The following is an 18,139-nucleotide window of genomic DNA, read 5'->3' on the forward strand; positions in this document are numbered from 1 at the left end:
ATCTGGCAAGTAGAGCTGCATTTGGCAGAGGAAATTAATAGACATAAGATATTGAGGGAATTATAGTCTTGTGATTCCTTAAGGGGTAATATCACATTTTACACCAGCTAAGTCTGAGAGATATGAGACTTCTCAGTTTGTGAATCTATAAGGACACTCTCCACAGTGTAGATCTTTTTTGCTATATAAGGAGCTTTATCTCTGTTTTGAAAATTTGGACATTAGGGATTTTTCTATTACATCCATTTTCTTGTAAATAAAATGTGCATAGCATCATGACAACTTCAGTTTCCCTTGTACAACCTTTTGGGGCCAAACAATTGCTTGCAGTGGTTTTTGACTAGTGTTGACAGAGTAAAGGGTGCTAATACAAATGCATATGACATTTGAGAATTTTTCATTTATCAACCAGTTATTTCCCGTTTACTTCAAAATTGTTTAATAATTTGTGTTGTTTTGTTGAATGAAATCCAAATAAAACACACATAGCATATGTTAAGCGATATGTATACTTTTACAATTCCCTGTGTGTGCTTAGTGCCTGTTGAGGTGCTGCTAGGAAATGCAAACATGATAGAGGAATCACATTTGAGGTCCAAATAAAATATTATTATTATTATTATTATTATTATTATTATTATTATTATTATTATTATTATTATTATTATTATTATTATTATTATTATTATTATTATTATTATTATTATTATAAGCACGAATGGTGTCCCAAAGCATGTCGCCCTGGATGAAGAGCCATATTTCTCTTGCACCCCCTTCCCCTCCCCAAGACAACTTCCATTTGTCTTATAATAACAGAAAACGCGAGCTAATTTTTGCCTGGGTCAATGGCGAAATGGTAAAGAGCTAAAATCCTCAGAAAATAAGCAAGCTGCATGTATGTGTGCGGGCGTGTATGCGCGTGTGTGAATTTAATTAAATTAAATCACCCAGCACTAAGTTTCATTAGAAGACACGGAGCAGTGAGCAGGGGTTGTGCGAGCCACTGGACTTGGTAACATCGAAACGTGTCTGTTCAGCGTGTCCTTCCACCCCGACCCGCAGCAACCCCGACATGTGTTACACCTCTAAAGTGCAGCAGTGTGCATGACCAGGGATGCATAAAGCGAGAGCACTGTGATCACCCCTGGATGGGAGCTGCAGAAGTCGAGCCACTCCACTCCGCGTTTTGCCCTGCCCTTGTGCGCTCTGCTCGCTGTGCAGCGCGCGTCTCTGATGCATTTTGCCTCCCTCTCGCTGTCATAAAGACAGGACAGCTGTGCAAGAGAGAAGTTGTTGGCAAACCGAGCACCAGCAGGTTGCATCTTCACCGGGATCCTCTCGCCTTCACGGAGTAGTCTGGACTTCTTTTCTCTTTACCAAGGGAAGATGAGGCGGACGCATCAGTACATAAAGTGAGGAGTTATCTGATTTTCAATTCAGCATCTGATCATCGTGCTCGTTTAAAAAAATTTAAAAAAATTAAAAAAATCTTCCAATAAAGCCTTTGGATATCTTTCATTTCAACGGAGCTCGTATTTTTTTGCGAAATATTTTATATATATATTTTTTTCCCAAGGATTTCACTGATGTGTGCGATGTGGAGACTGCAGGTCGCCTTATGTACTCTGTCGGTGCTGTCCCTGTCATCTGCTGGAGAAAGCAAAGCGCGGAGCTGTAGCGAGGTTAGACAAGCTTATAGCGCTAAAGGATTCAGCCTCCTCCATGTACCTCATCAGGAACTATCAGGTAGGCGACACTGACACATCATCGGTGCGTTTGGCCCACAACAACCACGTGTCATGTCTCCCCCTCAGATTCAACAATTTGACGAAGAGCCGTGCGTCTTCCTCGCACATTCCGCGTGTTAAAACTGCTTTCCTTCTTTCAGTCAAACAGATGAGTAGGAGTTTATTGTCGGGGTGTCCCGTTTGCGTTTGACTGAAGCGTATGATGCTGCGATGTGTTACAAATCAATTCTCGTTCTCATGGATGAGCTATAGAGGTGCCGTGTAGTCGAGGATTTCCTTGCTGTTTAAAAAAAAAAAAAAAAAAAAAATCATTATCCTCTCAGTTTTCTGACCAGTCAGTGATAAATCACGGCAGCCTGAATTCCATTGATTTTCTGTCAGGCCGGCGTTTAAAAAATGGATTTAGCATCTAGAAAAGACCTGAGGTGATCAGAAGATTTAGGATTGTTTCTTCCCAACTTAAAAAAATAAATAAATAAAAATTACGCAGACCAATCAAGCAAAGCAGCTGAGAGATTTGTTTTACTTTTCTGTAAGAAACCTACCATACCAAATAGTAATCAAAAGATGGAGAAGCCTGCAGACCTTTAAACTTTTACAGCATTTTGTTAATAGAGTTGTCATTTCCATAAAACATTCTTTCAGTTTACCTAACAGCAATACTCAGCTATTCCATTTACCCAGATTGTACTCCCTTTTATTAAATTGGGTTGCTCCAGTGAAAACAGTACCTTTCTTTTTTGGGAAGTGACAGCATACCTGTTGCTCACATTCAACAAGAACACCATAGAGTTTCTAGTGTTGGATTTGGCTTAAGAGGTTTTAATATTTACCAGTAGGGGGCTGTATGCCCTCAACATGAATGACTTTTTGTTTTTCTTCTGTTGAGTTCTTTTTCATTTTGATATTCCTAAAGGCTCTTCGGTTCAGGTTTTAATTCATGCTCTGTGGTGTGGCAGAGATATGGATTTTATTATCTCCTCCACGCTTATAATCACATTTATGGTCAAAGCAAGAAAATACATTGGCCAGTAAACACATTCACGCTTCGTGAGAGGAAATTGAAGGGAAGTAGAGGGACCTGAATCTAATCCTTCCACTGCCGCTCACAGGGAAAATAGAGACACAGTGCTAGTAATTGGCAGCATCAGACAGTAATAATCATGGAGTCGTCTTATTCTTGGAGTGGTTGGACTATGACGAGAATCTGGTTCCTTTGCACACTCTGGCTGTGTTAATTATGAAGATTATTAATACTCCCATGTCTCAAGAGTCAAAATAAATGTGCTGTTCATAAACAAAGAAAATATTAAATGTTTGTGTTCTTGCTTTTCTTGCTCCAGCACTTCTTTAAAATTTGTATTCTACTCCAGGAGTGAGTACCTTATCATCAATGTGATGAAGTTATTTAATATGTAGACTTTTGAATTATGTAGGGGGAAACAACTTTTTTTTTTTTTTCTCTTTGGTTTTACTTTCTTGAAATCTTTTTTTCATCATTTGTGTTTGACATCATAAAAGTCTCCATAAATAATTAAATAATGGCTTTCGCTCAGCTCCCCATTGCAAAGTGATTGCTGCCAGATTTCCACAGATGTCGGGAACGTAACAAGCATTACTTTGCATGCTATTTTACACAACCGTAATGCTGTTGCCAAGCACTTTATCCCTTGGCGAATATCTGGGATGTATTTGAAAAATTAATTCAGTCATCTTTGATTTTCTTGATGCATTCTGATTCAAAATTTGGACTCTGTGCAGCTGTAATTGTTTAGTTTGACAGCTCTTAAAGGAGTGAAATTCATCGGGTGGTTCCAGGATTTGACCTCATAATGTTCTGCGAGCGGTTCCCACACAGAACCTGGACATTTATCTCAGGAAGAATTTCAGAAGACGCCAGACATTTCTTATTTCTTGTAAGCAATTGTGAGCACTTGGTCGTTTCAGTATCTGATTATGCAAACCTTTGAGTATTATTTCATCTTGCCTGACATTCCTCATCTGCTTGAAATTTCAGTACTTGGGTCTGTTGACTACTTTGACGCTCCAGATGCATGAAGAGACTGTAACCAAATTCTTTCTTATGTTTTCTGTGTTGGGGATGGACTTTTTCTATTTACATTGCTGCTTTCAAACATAAATACAGGTTGTGACTGGACCTAACCAAGAAGATTTCCATTCTTTCACATTAAGTAGGCTAACACAGGGATTCGGCAGTCTTCACTATATCATTTGCATTCATATCACTGCTGTTTGTAAAGACAGCAGTGATATAAAACACACAGGTCTTTGACTTCTCTTTGCATATGGTAATAATTTCACCAGCCCAGCTTCATTGTTGAGCAAGAAATACAAATAACCTCGTGTTTGTTTTACAATACCAAAGTGAGTGGAAGTGTTTAGTCCAATGATAACTGGAAGTATTTCTCTAGTAGTTTAACTTTTCTATTTGTATTAAGACGATTCTTAAAAGAAGTGCATCACTCTCACAGCTACTGTCAAAAAAATGTTACAAGGTAAGACCCATGGAGTGAGTTAACCAGCTCTAACAATGTCACATCAGTCAGCCTGCTGCAGAGTTCAGTAACTTACTGTCTGCTGGTTAGTGATGGAGAAGAGTCTGGCAGAGGTCAGCCACTTTATTGATGGTAGAGCAGTGGTCATAGGTGCCCGAATGATGGAGTAACCATTTGTCCCATAGTTAAAAGTGAAGAAGAAGACTCCTGTTTATGCCTGCTCGACTTTTTTGAGTTTTTGATTATTGTAATTTCTTCTTTTTTTAACCTATTACACTAAAATTCAAATATTAGGACCACTTTAAATTTCAGATTCACCATGTACAAACAAACAAAAAGCTGGTTCAGTCAGATTTATTCCATGTGAAAATGTATAAAATCCTTTGAGGGAAAATGACTGGAAACATCTTAAATAGTTTGAACAAACCTTTGTGCACATTTAGAACTTTTTCCAAATTTTGTTTGTAATTAATAAATGGCCATGGAGAGAAAACCAAAATAAACTGGATCTGAATAACCTTTTTAGTGTTATAACAGTAATGTATCTTTTAATGGCCTAGAATCAAACAAATTATAGTAAAAAAAACTTTGCAGAGTATCTGTACAGACTGTGGCTGCAGGCAAGCCGTGTCTGCTGCAATGAAACTGACTCAAAAACTCCCGATTACTATTTTGAGGCTTATGAATGAGGTTTGTATTGAAAAAAAAAAAAAACTGCCAATAGATCCAGTTTTAGCCACATAGGGAACAGAGTAATTATCTTCCCTGTTTTCAGCTTTGCTTCTTCATTTTCTAACACCCTCGGGTTCTCATGGTGGTGTCTCTTGCAGCTGAAGTTCTAGTACGTCCTTTAGCTTTTTTTTTTTTTACTGACTACAGATAGGAACATCCTAGTAATCTTAGTTTTAGTTTTTTCCGACTGCAAAAGCTCTCTCTCAAAAAAATCTGAATGATGATTCCGAAGAAGCAGACATAAAGCAGTGCTCCTAAAATACAATGTTGTATGTGGGAAGACTAAAAATAGAAAAACAAAAATTTTTTTAAAACTCCCAGCTGGACAACTTTATTAAATTACACAAGGTTTGCAACTTTCCATGTTGCTAATGTACCCCCAGCAGGATGGCGTGTCACAGAGTGGCTCGCCTGCCTGGATCACCCCCCGCCACCCTCGTGCTTCTTTGTGGAACATTAGTTTCAGTGTCACGCACACAATGCAGCATGATTGTCAGCTCTTTGTTCAGAAACACAGCTGCTTCTGAATGCCTCAGTCAAGCTCCTGCCACGACGCTCCTTCTCTGAGGCTTTGCTGTTAATATCAACATCTACTTACACACAGAGCGGCTGGGAGCCTCATGGGTGGAGTCCGCTCTTTTCCACAGCCTTCAAATAAAAAGGCTTGATGTGCAGCAGCTTCTACTGTGTGTTGCCTGAGTTTTATATTTCCCTCCTCAAGAATAACAACTACCTTTGGGGTTCATTTCAGAGCAGCCTTATTTGATTTCTTTTATCAGAGCAGTTATTGGTTGCTAGAAAATACAGCCAATTTTTTTCCCGTGATGCTTCAACTCTGCGTTTTTCTCAATGATCAGCATTTGCTGGTTTGTAGGCTGTCCTCCGTACTGACGTCAAAAACCTTTTGAAATGCAACACAACATCTATGTAATCCTCTTAATTTGTGACTGTAAAGGATAATTTCATCTTTGCAACCGTCCACTTCCCTAATTGCTATTATTTTGAGTTGTGGAGGAATGGGTAACGGGGTCGCCATGGTGTTGAGGGTTGCTGGGGTTACACAATTTTTTTTTCTGTTTCTGTGTCTTATTGCACTTATTCTAATTTGGCTGTATTGTACATAATTTTGTGGAAGTAAAGCAACAAAGTAAAAATAATTGATTGCAAAAAAAACAAAACATTTGAAATTATCAAGATGTGACGTTCTTAATACTTTATCTTTGCAACAATGATTCCACAACACTTATCATCATCATAGCACATGAAGTTTTTTACAGAACCGTATTTCAAAATAAATATAAATAACTAAGGCAAATGGTAACCATAGTTAATCCTGTCCCGTCACGTTTCAGTGTTCCATATTAAGAACATGTTATCAACGTTCTCCATTTTCCAGTGACTTACTACTTTACATAAAATGTAGGGCAACTTTGCACAACAAATTTAGCAACAATTCCAGATGTAATCACTAAATAATAGAAGGACATTAGAGCTTTGGTAAGTCTCAATACCGCTGGTAAAACCCTTGCCCTGCAAATGTCCATATAAAATTTCCGACAGGCATTTTTCTTTTTCTTCAAAGCCCATTAAGATGCTCTTGGCTTTGCCAAATTGGAAGCAAGTCTCTCGGCAGCGTGTATACATCTTCAGAGAGAACAGTTAATAAGATGTGAGGGAGATTAGGCTTTATGTGAGTGTGTGTGTGCGTCTGCGTGTTAATGTCTCTGTGGTAGTTTAGCCTTGCTTTTCAAGCCCTCCTTTTTATCTTCCTTTGCGTCTCTGTTGTGATGGAAAATGACAAAAGTACTTTGTTTTTTTCATTGCGAGAGACAGATTGTGTGCATGAGTTTTAATTGGAATCCTCCTGTGGTTTTCTTCAGATTTCATTCAAAGAGAATGTCTGACAGTTGTCCTGGTCTGTAGAATTTGTTTACCCTCTGCAGGCATTCATGCCTGAAATGCAGGGTCTCCAGGCATCCCTGAACCCTCCTCGGCACCATGTATGGTGCTTTCTAAGTAGTGTGAAAAGCCCCCGGATAGCGTTGGAGACTGCTGCAGCACTTTTTCCAGTTTTCAATCAACTACTGGCCTAAATCAGTAATAGAGGGGGGGATTAAGAATCTCTACTCTGTCAAGCGTTGAGAGGAACTGGAAAATAAAAAAAGTGAAAGGATGGATGTGAGTCTGTGTTTGGGGATTAGAGGAGAGAGCAGAAAAAAATTTTTTTGAAATAAATAAACTTTCCTACTGATAGGGACCATAGGGGTAAATGGAAGCATCCTTGACTGATCATGTGTTAACTTCATGACTTAGAGGTTTAGTGTTATGAGGTGAGAGGACCTTGACTACACAAGGAAATAGATAGCATACAATATAATCCATCTAAACATAGGGGATTAGCAATCTGACTTGGCGTTTTTGTTGCATGGAAAGATTGCAATCATTTATATATAAAGTATGTGAAGTTGTCTTTCTGTGGTTGAATGAAAAGAAGAAAAACTCCCACTGGAAGATTCAGAAAGATCAGTTGCACTCCTCTAGCAGAGAAGAATATTACTACAGGATTTTCCCATGCCCGGGTGTTGAAGAAATGTTGTTAAGGACTGTCATGGTCACACTGTCATATAATCGTTCATACTGGGAAACCTTTGGCAGTCATTTGGGTTTATCAATAGGGTTTTGCTTCTAGCCAATGCAGTGCCGACTTTCTGGTTTGACTGAAAAACCTTAAAAAAACATTTTTACTGAACAAACAGCATTATGTTCCCCTTTTTTACGCAGGTGAGTGCTTGTGGCTTTCCCACCACTGTTTACTCTATATAGAGAACCACTGCACTCTGTTGTGTTGATTGTTGTGGTCTGTTTTTTTGCCCAAAGAGACCGTTGCCTCAGGAGAAAAGTCTCTGAATAGAAAGTCCCAAGCCTGACAGCAACAATAGGGCTCCGAGAGATGAGAGCCACTGGGTGCCCTGGGAAAACCCACCTGGGTATATATGTCAAGGTGTCAAGGATGCTAGTGAATTTAACACCAGGGACTTTTTAATTTTGTTTTTTAGACACAGATAAATACACATGGCTGAGGAGATTTGCTAAATAGTTCAGCCCCCAGCGACTTGCAAGTAAACAACCATTAAAGTATAAATAAACATAGTTTGACACAACTGCCATGGCAACATCAGATGCTGTCAACAATTGTTGACACCAGTGGTGTCACTGACATCACAGGCTTGACAATGGTACAGTTGTTGTGTTAAAGGAACAGTTTTCATTCGCTGAAAAAAACTTAAGCAGTGCCTTTTATATGGACAGAAAAAAGCAGCAGATCTGACAACTTAAAAATTAATCTGGTTCTACACTATCCAGACATATTTTAGTATAGATTTACCTGCAGTAGAAGTTCATGGGAGCAAAAATATAAAAATATAGTAATATTTATGTCAACCAACTGGAGAGGTAAGGAATGAAATATTGCTTAATGTTTTTAAAGTGTCAGATAAGAGCAAGGCTAAAAAATACTATGTGTAGTTTTGATCAGATATGAACCCTTTTAAATTAGGCTCATTAGTTTATAAAAAAATATTCTATTTTTACTCAATACTTGAAATCAATAACAAAAAATCGTTGATACAAATATGTTATTATATTACATTACAGTGCGCTAAAGAAACAAACTTGAGTATTGTAGGAACCTTTTGATAAACCAACTCAAGTGCATAATTTAGAAGTAGAAAGGAAGGGCTCTTTCAAACATTTTTACACATTGATAGCCATTAAAAAGTAATTATTTTGTAAATAATAATCACTGTGAATATAATCTTTTACTTACATGCAACAATCTTTTGCTACAAACTGATAATTCACAACACTTTGAGAAAACCATCACAACTGTGAAGCACTGTGGAGGCAGCATCATCCTGTGTAGACGCTTTTTCTCCAGTAATGGCAAAGAGATGTGTCAGAGTGGAAAAGGCTAATGAAGCTATCCTGGATGAAAACCTCTTCAAAGCTGCTTCCAGAAAAAACAATATACAGCAGGAACTAAAATCTAATTGTTTAAATTAAAGCATATTGATAGAATGGCCAAGTCAAAGTCCAAACCTGTAAAGAGTCTGTGCTAAGACTCAGACGCTCTTTTTCAACAGGTTGGCGGTGGTGCGAAACTGGTACCAGAGCTTACTTTAGCGTACATTTCTCTTTCTCCCACTCCAAGATGTTGCTATTGCACCAAAAAAATCATTTTTTTTTTCTAACTTAGAATTCCCATGGGCCAAATAAAAGAGACTCTTTCATCAGGAGCTAAAGGCTGGCTTGAAATAAATAATCTGAAAAAGTCAAATTAGCATCAGAATAACGCAAGGTAACTGTTTTTGATCTTCCAGCTGTTTGCTGCTATGAAATCAGTTCGAGTAAGTCAATGCTCCCCTGGGCTTAACTCTTCAAGGTATTGAGTCAGTAAAGTGTGCACTAATGCACATTAATTTCAGATATTTTTTGGAAAAAAAATTGCAATCATGACTTTTTTTTCTTCACTTGACAATTATGTAGATTATGATAATGATGATGATGAGGATACGACTTTTGCCCATTACAGAAAATGTCACTGAAGCTTGTGAATTTAACATGAATACATAAGAAAAACAATATAAATCATTTTACACGGTGATATATATATATATATATATCCGTTTTTCCCCAATATATAAATTTCCTGTGTTTTTCTTCTTAACCCGGTATTTAAAATAAAAAAAATCATTGTCATTTTCCTTAATATTACGTTAAATCTAATTCTATACAAGTAAAGTCAGCCACCAGGTTGTGCACCACTTCTGTTATATTTGATACTTTTGTCAAGTTAAATTGTTGCGGCACTAAGTTTAGACACAAATTACACTGTAGAGCATTTGCACCATTTTATTATAATTAAATGAAACACATCTCAGACACAGCATACCAACTCACACAGAAAATTAAGGTGAGATTCCCACAAAGTTTAACTTGAGTTTCATTTAAAATCTTGGTTAATTACAATAACCGTATCTCGACCTTTGGCAACAATTTGATCAACATTATTGTGTTCCTCTTGCCTACAGGTAACTGTGGCACTGCAGATTGTAATTCTCAAGTAATACTGCAGCAAGTCACAGAGGACTTCAAACAGTAATGTAATTCCTCCATATTCCATAGTCTCCATAGCCCTTAGGCTTTAGTGTTGGCTCATTCCTCTCGGGCTTTCTTTATGTTTTAGAAGCTAACTTGAGAACTGTTGCTCATCTATACAGCAATTCACCAATGTTTAAAAGTTTCTTTTCACAATCCCTGATGCTGGTATTTATTTATTCAACCAAAAATAAAAGAAATAAAATAATAAATCTGATAAGTCTACTGCTACAATTTTATTACATCTTTAATCATTTCTGAAATGCACATTATAAGCACTGAAGAAAATTCCCGTTGAGTATCAAAGGAAAACGCACAAGCAAATGTTTTGATACAGTGAATGCAGATTTAAAGTTAAAATTTGGTGGTTTTAAATATAAACTCTGTACTAACTTCTGATGACAGAATTATATCAAAAGACACAGGAGAGACAAAATATTTTGTTTTATCTGCTTTATCTCTCGAGGAATATTATTTTACACAATATTAATGTTTAAAAGTACATGACCCCATGTTCATGCTCACATCTTAATCTTTCTGTGGCTTTTTTATTATCTAGAGAAAAGGTGTTGAATTCGAGGTGCTTGCCTCGTCATTGTGGGAATAATAGAAATGTGTTTATTTCTCTAATGGCCATCCAGAGTTCACATTCATGCAAATTTTCTGTTCCAGTATGTCTGGTATGATGAGAACAAGTATCTTAGCTCTAATGATGTGCATCTAACATATTTGCATACATTTTTCCTTATGCTCCTTCTTCTGGTAGGATCCATTCTACACGGCTAAATGAATACACAGCTCCGCTCCTTTTGTGTTGCTCTCTCTGTTTCCTTAACTGTAAACAATAACGATTCCTCATGCCTAACAATTAAAATATGCTGAGAAAAAGGTCTTCTTATTCTGTGGCTTTATGTTCTAATCAAATATTCCAGGTCATTTATTCCATTTCTGCAGATTTTTTTCAGGATTTACTAATGATGTTCAACCTGTCTGAATAAATCACTCAGGTGAAAAGATGGCTGATGCTCATCAAGCAACAAAGACGACAATATTGCCAAGGCGTTTCTGGAAAAACTTTCATCTAGTCAACTAAATTGTATTTTCAAATAGCAGATGCTTTTAGCCGGAACAAGGCACGCAGGAGAACCATGCTGCTCAACTTATGAATTAAGAAATTTGTGCCAATTATAGAAGATCATGACCCAGTTTAGTGTGATCTTTTCAGTGCCTTTGATGTTGAGAGACTAATTGGAAATTGTTACAATTTTTATGTTAATGCAAATGCTGATCTTAACCTGGTGTCACACTACTGGGCTGAATTCGCAACATTAAATTACAGGCTTGGCAGTGAAATCCCATTGGGGATATAACAACATCTAAAAGGTCTGCCTCATGGAGCATCACCTGATTCCTGCTTAACTCCTGTTTGTATGCTGCTCCCTTTACTTTGTATACTAAGACGTACAAATATATTGATTTCTATGACTTGTGCAATGCATTTTTGATTCAGACGTAATCAGAAATGAGGGAATTTAGAAAGCAGTTTTATTAAAAGCTTTAAAAAAGTAACCTTTTAAGTTAGTGCAAAAAGAAAGGAAAAAGACTTGAGTGTTGTTGAAGTTATGGACACATTTATGACAGAGGCTTGTAGTATCTCTGAATAGGTGTAATTTGCATGTGGGATGACACTGAATACTGGCTTTTTGGCTGAAATGGGCTTGTAATGAGGCATTTTGGATTGAAAAGTGTTAAGGAATGACACAGGAATTCATGTGGAACTAAAGCTATACAGTGGGGGGAATCAACAGATCATTTGAATCACCCTTTTTATGAGGATATAGAACAATGTTGCGAGTAAAGATGTCTTGGCTCACTAGGCTCATGCATCTCCGGGGAGCTTTGCCTTTATGACAAATGTGACATACTCAAGCATCATTGCGTAAATGTCAGTAAAGGACCAGCATAAAAACTTGTTTAGAAACGCTGGTGACGCTTTAAAACACATAAAACCATAATTCATTTTAATAATTCAAAAACCGTTTTAAATAGAGGTGCAAATATGTCTGAAAGGCCTGTTATTGGCCTGAAGTGTGGTGTTTACATCTTTTGGATACTTTCATTTCTCTGTGTATCATAGGAAACATGTGGTGATGTGATGCTTCTTGGCAACTGCTTGTTCTTTGAGTGCTCCAGGGTGCGAGAATCTGAAAAGAAGCCAGCCTCATCTTTTGCTCCCAGAACCCTGCTGTTTCCTGTCCCCTGAGTAAGATGACAGTAAACGAGTGGGCTGGTCATCTCATACCCTGGGGCTCCACCTTGGGCTCTTCAGACCACCAGCTGTTGTGTTTAGGACTGAGTCATGCACCAGTTAGCACCGTGAATCCAGAGCATGAGTACAAAGCTTTAAACTCACTGCGTGCCTCTTCCCTAGTGCAGCACTTCACTGGGACAACTAAATTACTGTAATAGTTCCCACTAAGCGTCCTCAAGCTCAGTTCATGAACTATTTCATTTTCAGTTCTAGAGATCTCAATTACTGAACACAGATTTAAATCAGCCAAGGGAAACATAGACTACAAATACAAGTACCTGACAAAAGAATAACTTTGAATCATAATCTATTTTTTTAAGTATGTAGTAAGTCTTTTCTAGAAATTATTTATTCTTGAAAAGTAGCAGAACAATCTACAGACATGTTACAAACGTTATTTAACGTTTATTTTGGTGGAAATGTCCAGTATTGTCCTACTCTTTTTAGTAATTAAGTTGGACTTCAGTAAGATTAGATCTGCTTCTTCACATATTGTTTTTGAGATAAATGGATTGGATAGCACATGAAAATATTTGAAATGATCCGTCCTTTCCTGTCTCTTTTCTTTTGTTTCTTTCTTTTCATTTGTCTAGTCATCCCTTGCAGTGACTTTCGCTTCTGTCTGTGTTTCAAAAAATGTCAGGAAGTGTTATAACCACAGAGTTATGCAGCATGAGGCAACAGGTGTGTTCGGGTGATGATCCAGACCGAAGCTCTAGTTTTTCATACACTATTCGCAATCGGTGGTTTATGAGGAGAGTAGTGCTTCGCAACAACAAAACACCATGTTCATGTGCAGAAGAAAACCTCTGTTAAAGACCTTCATGGTCCATTCACATTGCAAAGTATTTACATTCAGATTTGTTTGTACTTAAAAGTCCCACAGTACTTGGTGTTATCTGAGTCGCTTTTCCTGTAGTACACAAACAAAACACCGCAAGTACTTTAAATCGATTTAGGTCATTTCTACTACATTTCTACTACATTTCCTATCATGCTGTGCTGGGAGCAGAGTACCAACTTCTCAATTACCTGCTTCAAGAACCTTAAAAAAATAGTGATATTCTATATTAACATGCACAGTAATAAAGGGATCATTATAAGGAATAGATTCAGTAGTCTTGAGTGCAATTGTTTGCCTTAACACTGTGCTACAGAAAAGTCTCTTTTTTTCTTCTTCAGCTCTTGACTAACAGGTTGTTTCTAGTTCAGCTTATTTTTATAGGATCAATTGTTAAATGTTAACAAATGCTTTACACTTTAACATTTATGGTCTACACTAATTTGCAATGTATGTCTCTTGTTGAGGTTAAATAAAAACATAAAGGCATATTATGGCATATGTTGGGTTAGTAGTTCTTCACTTTTGCAATGAATTGGAAAGGAATGTCTCTTCTACGCAAATCAGAAAACACCTTCAGCATTTTGCTTGAGTTACATGAGTAAAGTTGTCATATTCTGCCAGAGTTTTCACTTCGCATCTCTTCAAATTTGAAGTTTGAAACGAAGGTCTGTCATAGCTCACCTCTAAAAAGCGCTCCATGTGTAGACATTGGAAGTGACAGTTTTTTCCCCTTTAATTAAATACAGGAAGCAAGGCACAGCAGATATATTGGCACAATACTGCTGGAAGACTTCACAAAACCAATTCATAATGTGACCTTAAACAATAAAAAGTAATTTATATTTATGTAATGACACCAAATGATTAGTCGGAAAGTGTTTCTGTCGTTCAGTTCAAATTAGACCATCTTTAAAAATGTCTTTAGTCATACATTTATTATCTCATGTTCTTTCTCTTCTGCTTTTCTTCTTTTTTGCCTTTATTTTCTTTCTTTTTCAGTTGTTTTGCTTTTGTTTGATGTTTTGAGAGCGACAGTTATTTATTTCACCTTTACATTTGCCACAGACTTCAACGACATTAATGAGAATTTTAGTTAATAAACAATTATAGTATTTATAAAGTGAAAGAAAAACGACACATGGTTTATATTCTACTTTTTTTCACAGTGCTCCATAAAATATTCAAAACTTGATACAGTTTTCTATCTTAAATCTGCTTTAAATTTCTCCACAACATTATCATTGACCTGCCTGGTGTGTTCTTTGGTGATGAAACTGTTTGTTTTCTGTTGTAGTTTATTAAATATTAAAATAAATATTTGATGAAATGCTGTATACTAATGTTAGATTACGCATATGATCTTATGCTTTATGTGTGTCTACAACTCTTTTTATTTTTTTTAAAGGTTTTATTGGCTCTAGTGGCCTTTATTTGATAGTTAATTGACAGGAAAGTGGGTAATGAGAGAAGGGGGAAGACATGCGGCAAAGGTTGCCATGCCGGGAATCGAACCTGCGACGGCCACATCGAGGACTAAGGCCTCCTTATGTGGGTTGTGCTTAACCCCTGCGCCACCACAGCACATCCTGTGTATCTGCAACGCTTAAGGATTCTTAAGCAGTGTTCAGTTTGACTTTTTAAACATAAATCTTATTAGTTATTCCTCTTTTATCACTTTTTCTGATTTGTTCTTTATGTATGTTGAAAAAAAATATTTTCTTTGAAACTAGACTTTTAGCATAATATAATATTTATTGAAACTGTTCGTAAGAGAAAAAAAAAATCATGATAATTTTTCTGTCCATGTGCCCAACTCAAGTTACACAATAGTGAAGAACTTACCAGTCCTTGTCAAACAAATCCTTAATCACTGAACACAAACCAAAACAGAAAACTGCCCTTTAAAGTAGAAAAATAAATAATAAATGTCTGTTGAGCAGATTTAAAAGCTCAGCAAATGCCAGATCAATATCAGATCAAATTAGATTATTATTTTTTCTCCTTATTAGCATTTCAGCTGGGAGACTAGAAGGTCGGCATGGTCCAGACAGTACCAAATGGCTCCTAACCCCAGTGTTATGCATTATGATGGAAGTGCAGCTATGAACCTTTCTCATATGTAAGGTGTGGAAGTTGTTGTTATCTATATTTGTTTTGTATGTTTTGTATAACTAAATGCTGGACACCCAACTCAAATCACCATGGGCTCTGGGCATTATGTGGATAAATATTCAAAAATTGATTTAAAATAATGCAATATGTCTAAACTCTTAAAGAACTGCCTGATTTACAAATCAGTTCCTTCATAAGACTGATTGTTAAAGCAGTCTCATGACTGATGGTGAAGATAAAAGGTTTCGTTTTTTGCAACAGGTGTTTTTTTTATAGCCTTGTCTTTTGTACATTTCATTGTGGACAACTATTTCAGTATAAATTCAGCTTTCATGTACCTTTTTTGTGATACAACTAAAAATCTTTTTTGAAAAAATCTCTTGAAAGAATAGCATTTTATACAAAAACATGACGTTGCTATTCTTTTTCATTTTTTTTATTTCCAGCTCGTTTGCATAGCTTGCACACTGGCAAGCAAATAAAGAGGCTTATTACAAATTAATGGTTGCAAATCATAGAGAGCTACTCTATTGATATCCAAGAATAAAAGTGACCTTCTTCAAAGCACGCAACCTTCCTAGTGGATTCAATCATTAAATATTTCAGTAATTATTTTAAGCAATAATATCTTACTACACTATGAAAAGAGACTGAATTAAATGCTTAATCCTAAAATGCATCACAATCAGCACCACTATGATGGATATAGTCTATTATCTAAATAGGCTTTTTAAAATTAGAAAAACATAATGCAGTTCTTATCTGTCTTTTGTAGAAATATTTGAACTATTATTTGTATCAATCATTGTTTACCAATGTAAACTGTTTTCAGACGTTTGTGTTTGTTCAGTGTAGTTCACATACAACAGGTTTTTGCCACAACATGCTTGACCTAATGTTTTATTTTTTGTTGTTGTTGCCATTGTTAGGGTGAAGAAAACTGCATTTGAAAGCTATTGGAGCTAGAAGAAATATATTTTGTGAGGAATGAGTGTTTAAAGGGGAAAAAGCAGCGACTAGCTGTATTGTGCAAGATTGCATTTGACATAGAACTGATAGGCAAAGGCGCTTCAATGGTCACCCCCAAGGCCGAGGAGCCTCTGCGGTTTACCTGATAGCAGACACACAGCAGCCAAAGTATCATCAACAACACACACAGAGCATAGTGTTTTTTGTTACTGTGCATTTATTAGCAGAACGACGATAACAAACAGACGGACTAGTAACAGTACGAGATAGAGGGATGGTTTTTTTTTTTAGGGGTGGTGTTTGTGTTTATAATCTGAAGGAGAATGTCATAAGTGATTAATCCCAAAGTTACTCAACAAAATATTATGTGTCCGTTGTTTGGCTGTGTGGCTTCCTGGAGGAGGGCATCGGCTGAGGTACAGCTGCTGGCAATTATTATGTTCCTCTGTTAACTTTTTATATTAATGGACTTTATATCACAGAATTAAAAACTCATAATTGTGATTTTTAAATAGTGTCTTAATTACTTTCTTTCTTTCCTTGGCCAGAGATAAACCTTACGTACATAGATCAGGGCTGTCAGGTTCTGGTCCAGTACAGATGTGTTTCTGTTCCAACACATCTGAATCAAATCAATTACCTTCCCAGCGTGTCTTAAAGTCCTGCAGAGGCCTGTTAATGACCAATCCATTAGATTTAGGCATGTTGTAGCAGGAAATAACCTACCCACAATGACCCGTCTTTGTACTCTGCCGGTGTGAAAGCAGCATTCTGAGCACATGTTCAGAATGCTGGGCTAATTGCTGATAGCATGGTGCTGCGTTGTGCTACTTAACCTGTCTAGTTTAGCTCACGTAATGATAAGGAATATGTGTTACATGAGCACTTCATACACAGGAGACAGATGCGTTTTACTGTTTACTGTGAAGTGAAAGCTAGTGGGGTAGAAGCTAGGGGTCTAAAGCACATGCAAGTTTGATGACATGCTGAATTCACAATGCCAACTAGTGGCCGAGCATGACGATGACAGCTGGCTCAAAGTGTGGTGGTGGTGCCATCTGAGCATGAAACTGTTTCCCCAATCAACATCCCATAATGCCAGCAGGTTTCAGAATCATCTAAACATATAACAATGATTGCTTTTTCAAGCTTAAATGTTCAATGAAAACATATTTAACCCCTTACATATTTCTTTTTTTGCTGATTTTCACTCTTAATTTTTATTTTTTTTATTTCAGACTACAATGTACATTTTTCAAATGATTATTCCTTTAATCAAGGTCAAAATAGCTATCCAAACCTGTCTGACTCTATGTGAAAAATGTTATTACTCGCTAAACCTACCGACTGCTTGTGGGTCTCAGCTGCTACCAAGAGTCTGCAATGATTTTCCCTCGTTTTTCAGAACCAGTTTTAATTCAGCCACTTGGGTGTTTTAGGTTATGGTGACTGCATGTAACAACGACACCATCAGATTTAAGTCTAGACTTTTCCCAGAGCTTTAAAAAGGAAAATTATTATTAATTTTTTAAGACATTCAGAAAATTGTTAGTGTTCTTCTGATCACTTCCCTGCTACATGTGCCTCAAATTGTACTTCGACTTAAGGTCACAACCTGATAGTAATGTAGTTCAGGATTTCCTAATAAAGTATAGCCTTCATGGTTGCATCAATTGAAGTGCATCTCTTACAAAAAAATCCCATGAAAATCCCATGTGATCACATGTGATTCACGTGTGATTTTACCACG

General features: G+C 36.8%; 1 protein-coding gene across 2 annotated transcripts in view; it reads left to right on the forward strand.

The window, feature by feature from the left end:
- Positions 1-1,150: 1,150 nt before the first annotated feature.
- gpc6a (glypican 6a) overlaps positions 1,151-18,139 on the forward strand; it is a 141,611-nt gene continuing 124,622 nt past the window's right edge. For both annotated transcript variants that reach the window (XM_044101510.1, XM_044101520.1), the window contains exons 1-2: positions 1,151-1,412; positions 1,577-1,746. In XM_044101510.1, the coding sequence (XP_043957445.1) occupies positions 1,387-1,412; positions 1,577-1,746 (196 nt within the window). In that variant the 5' untranslated portion in view covers positions 1,151-1,386. The remainder of the gene's footprint in view (positions 1,413-1,576; positions 1,747-18,139) is intronic.

The sequence above is a fragment of the Gambusia affinis genome, linkage group LG02 (genome assembly GCF_019740435.1).
Source record: "Gambusia affinis linkage group LG02, SWU_Gaff_1.0, whole genome shotgun sequence".
Classification (NCBI taxonomy): Eukaryota; Metazoa; Chordata; class Actinopteri; order Cyprinodontiformes; family Poeciliidae; genus Gambusia; species Gambusia affinis.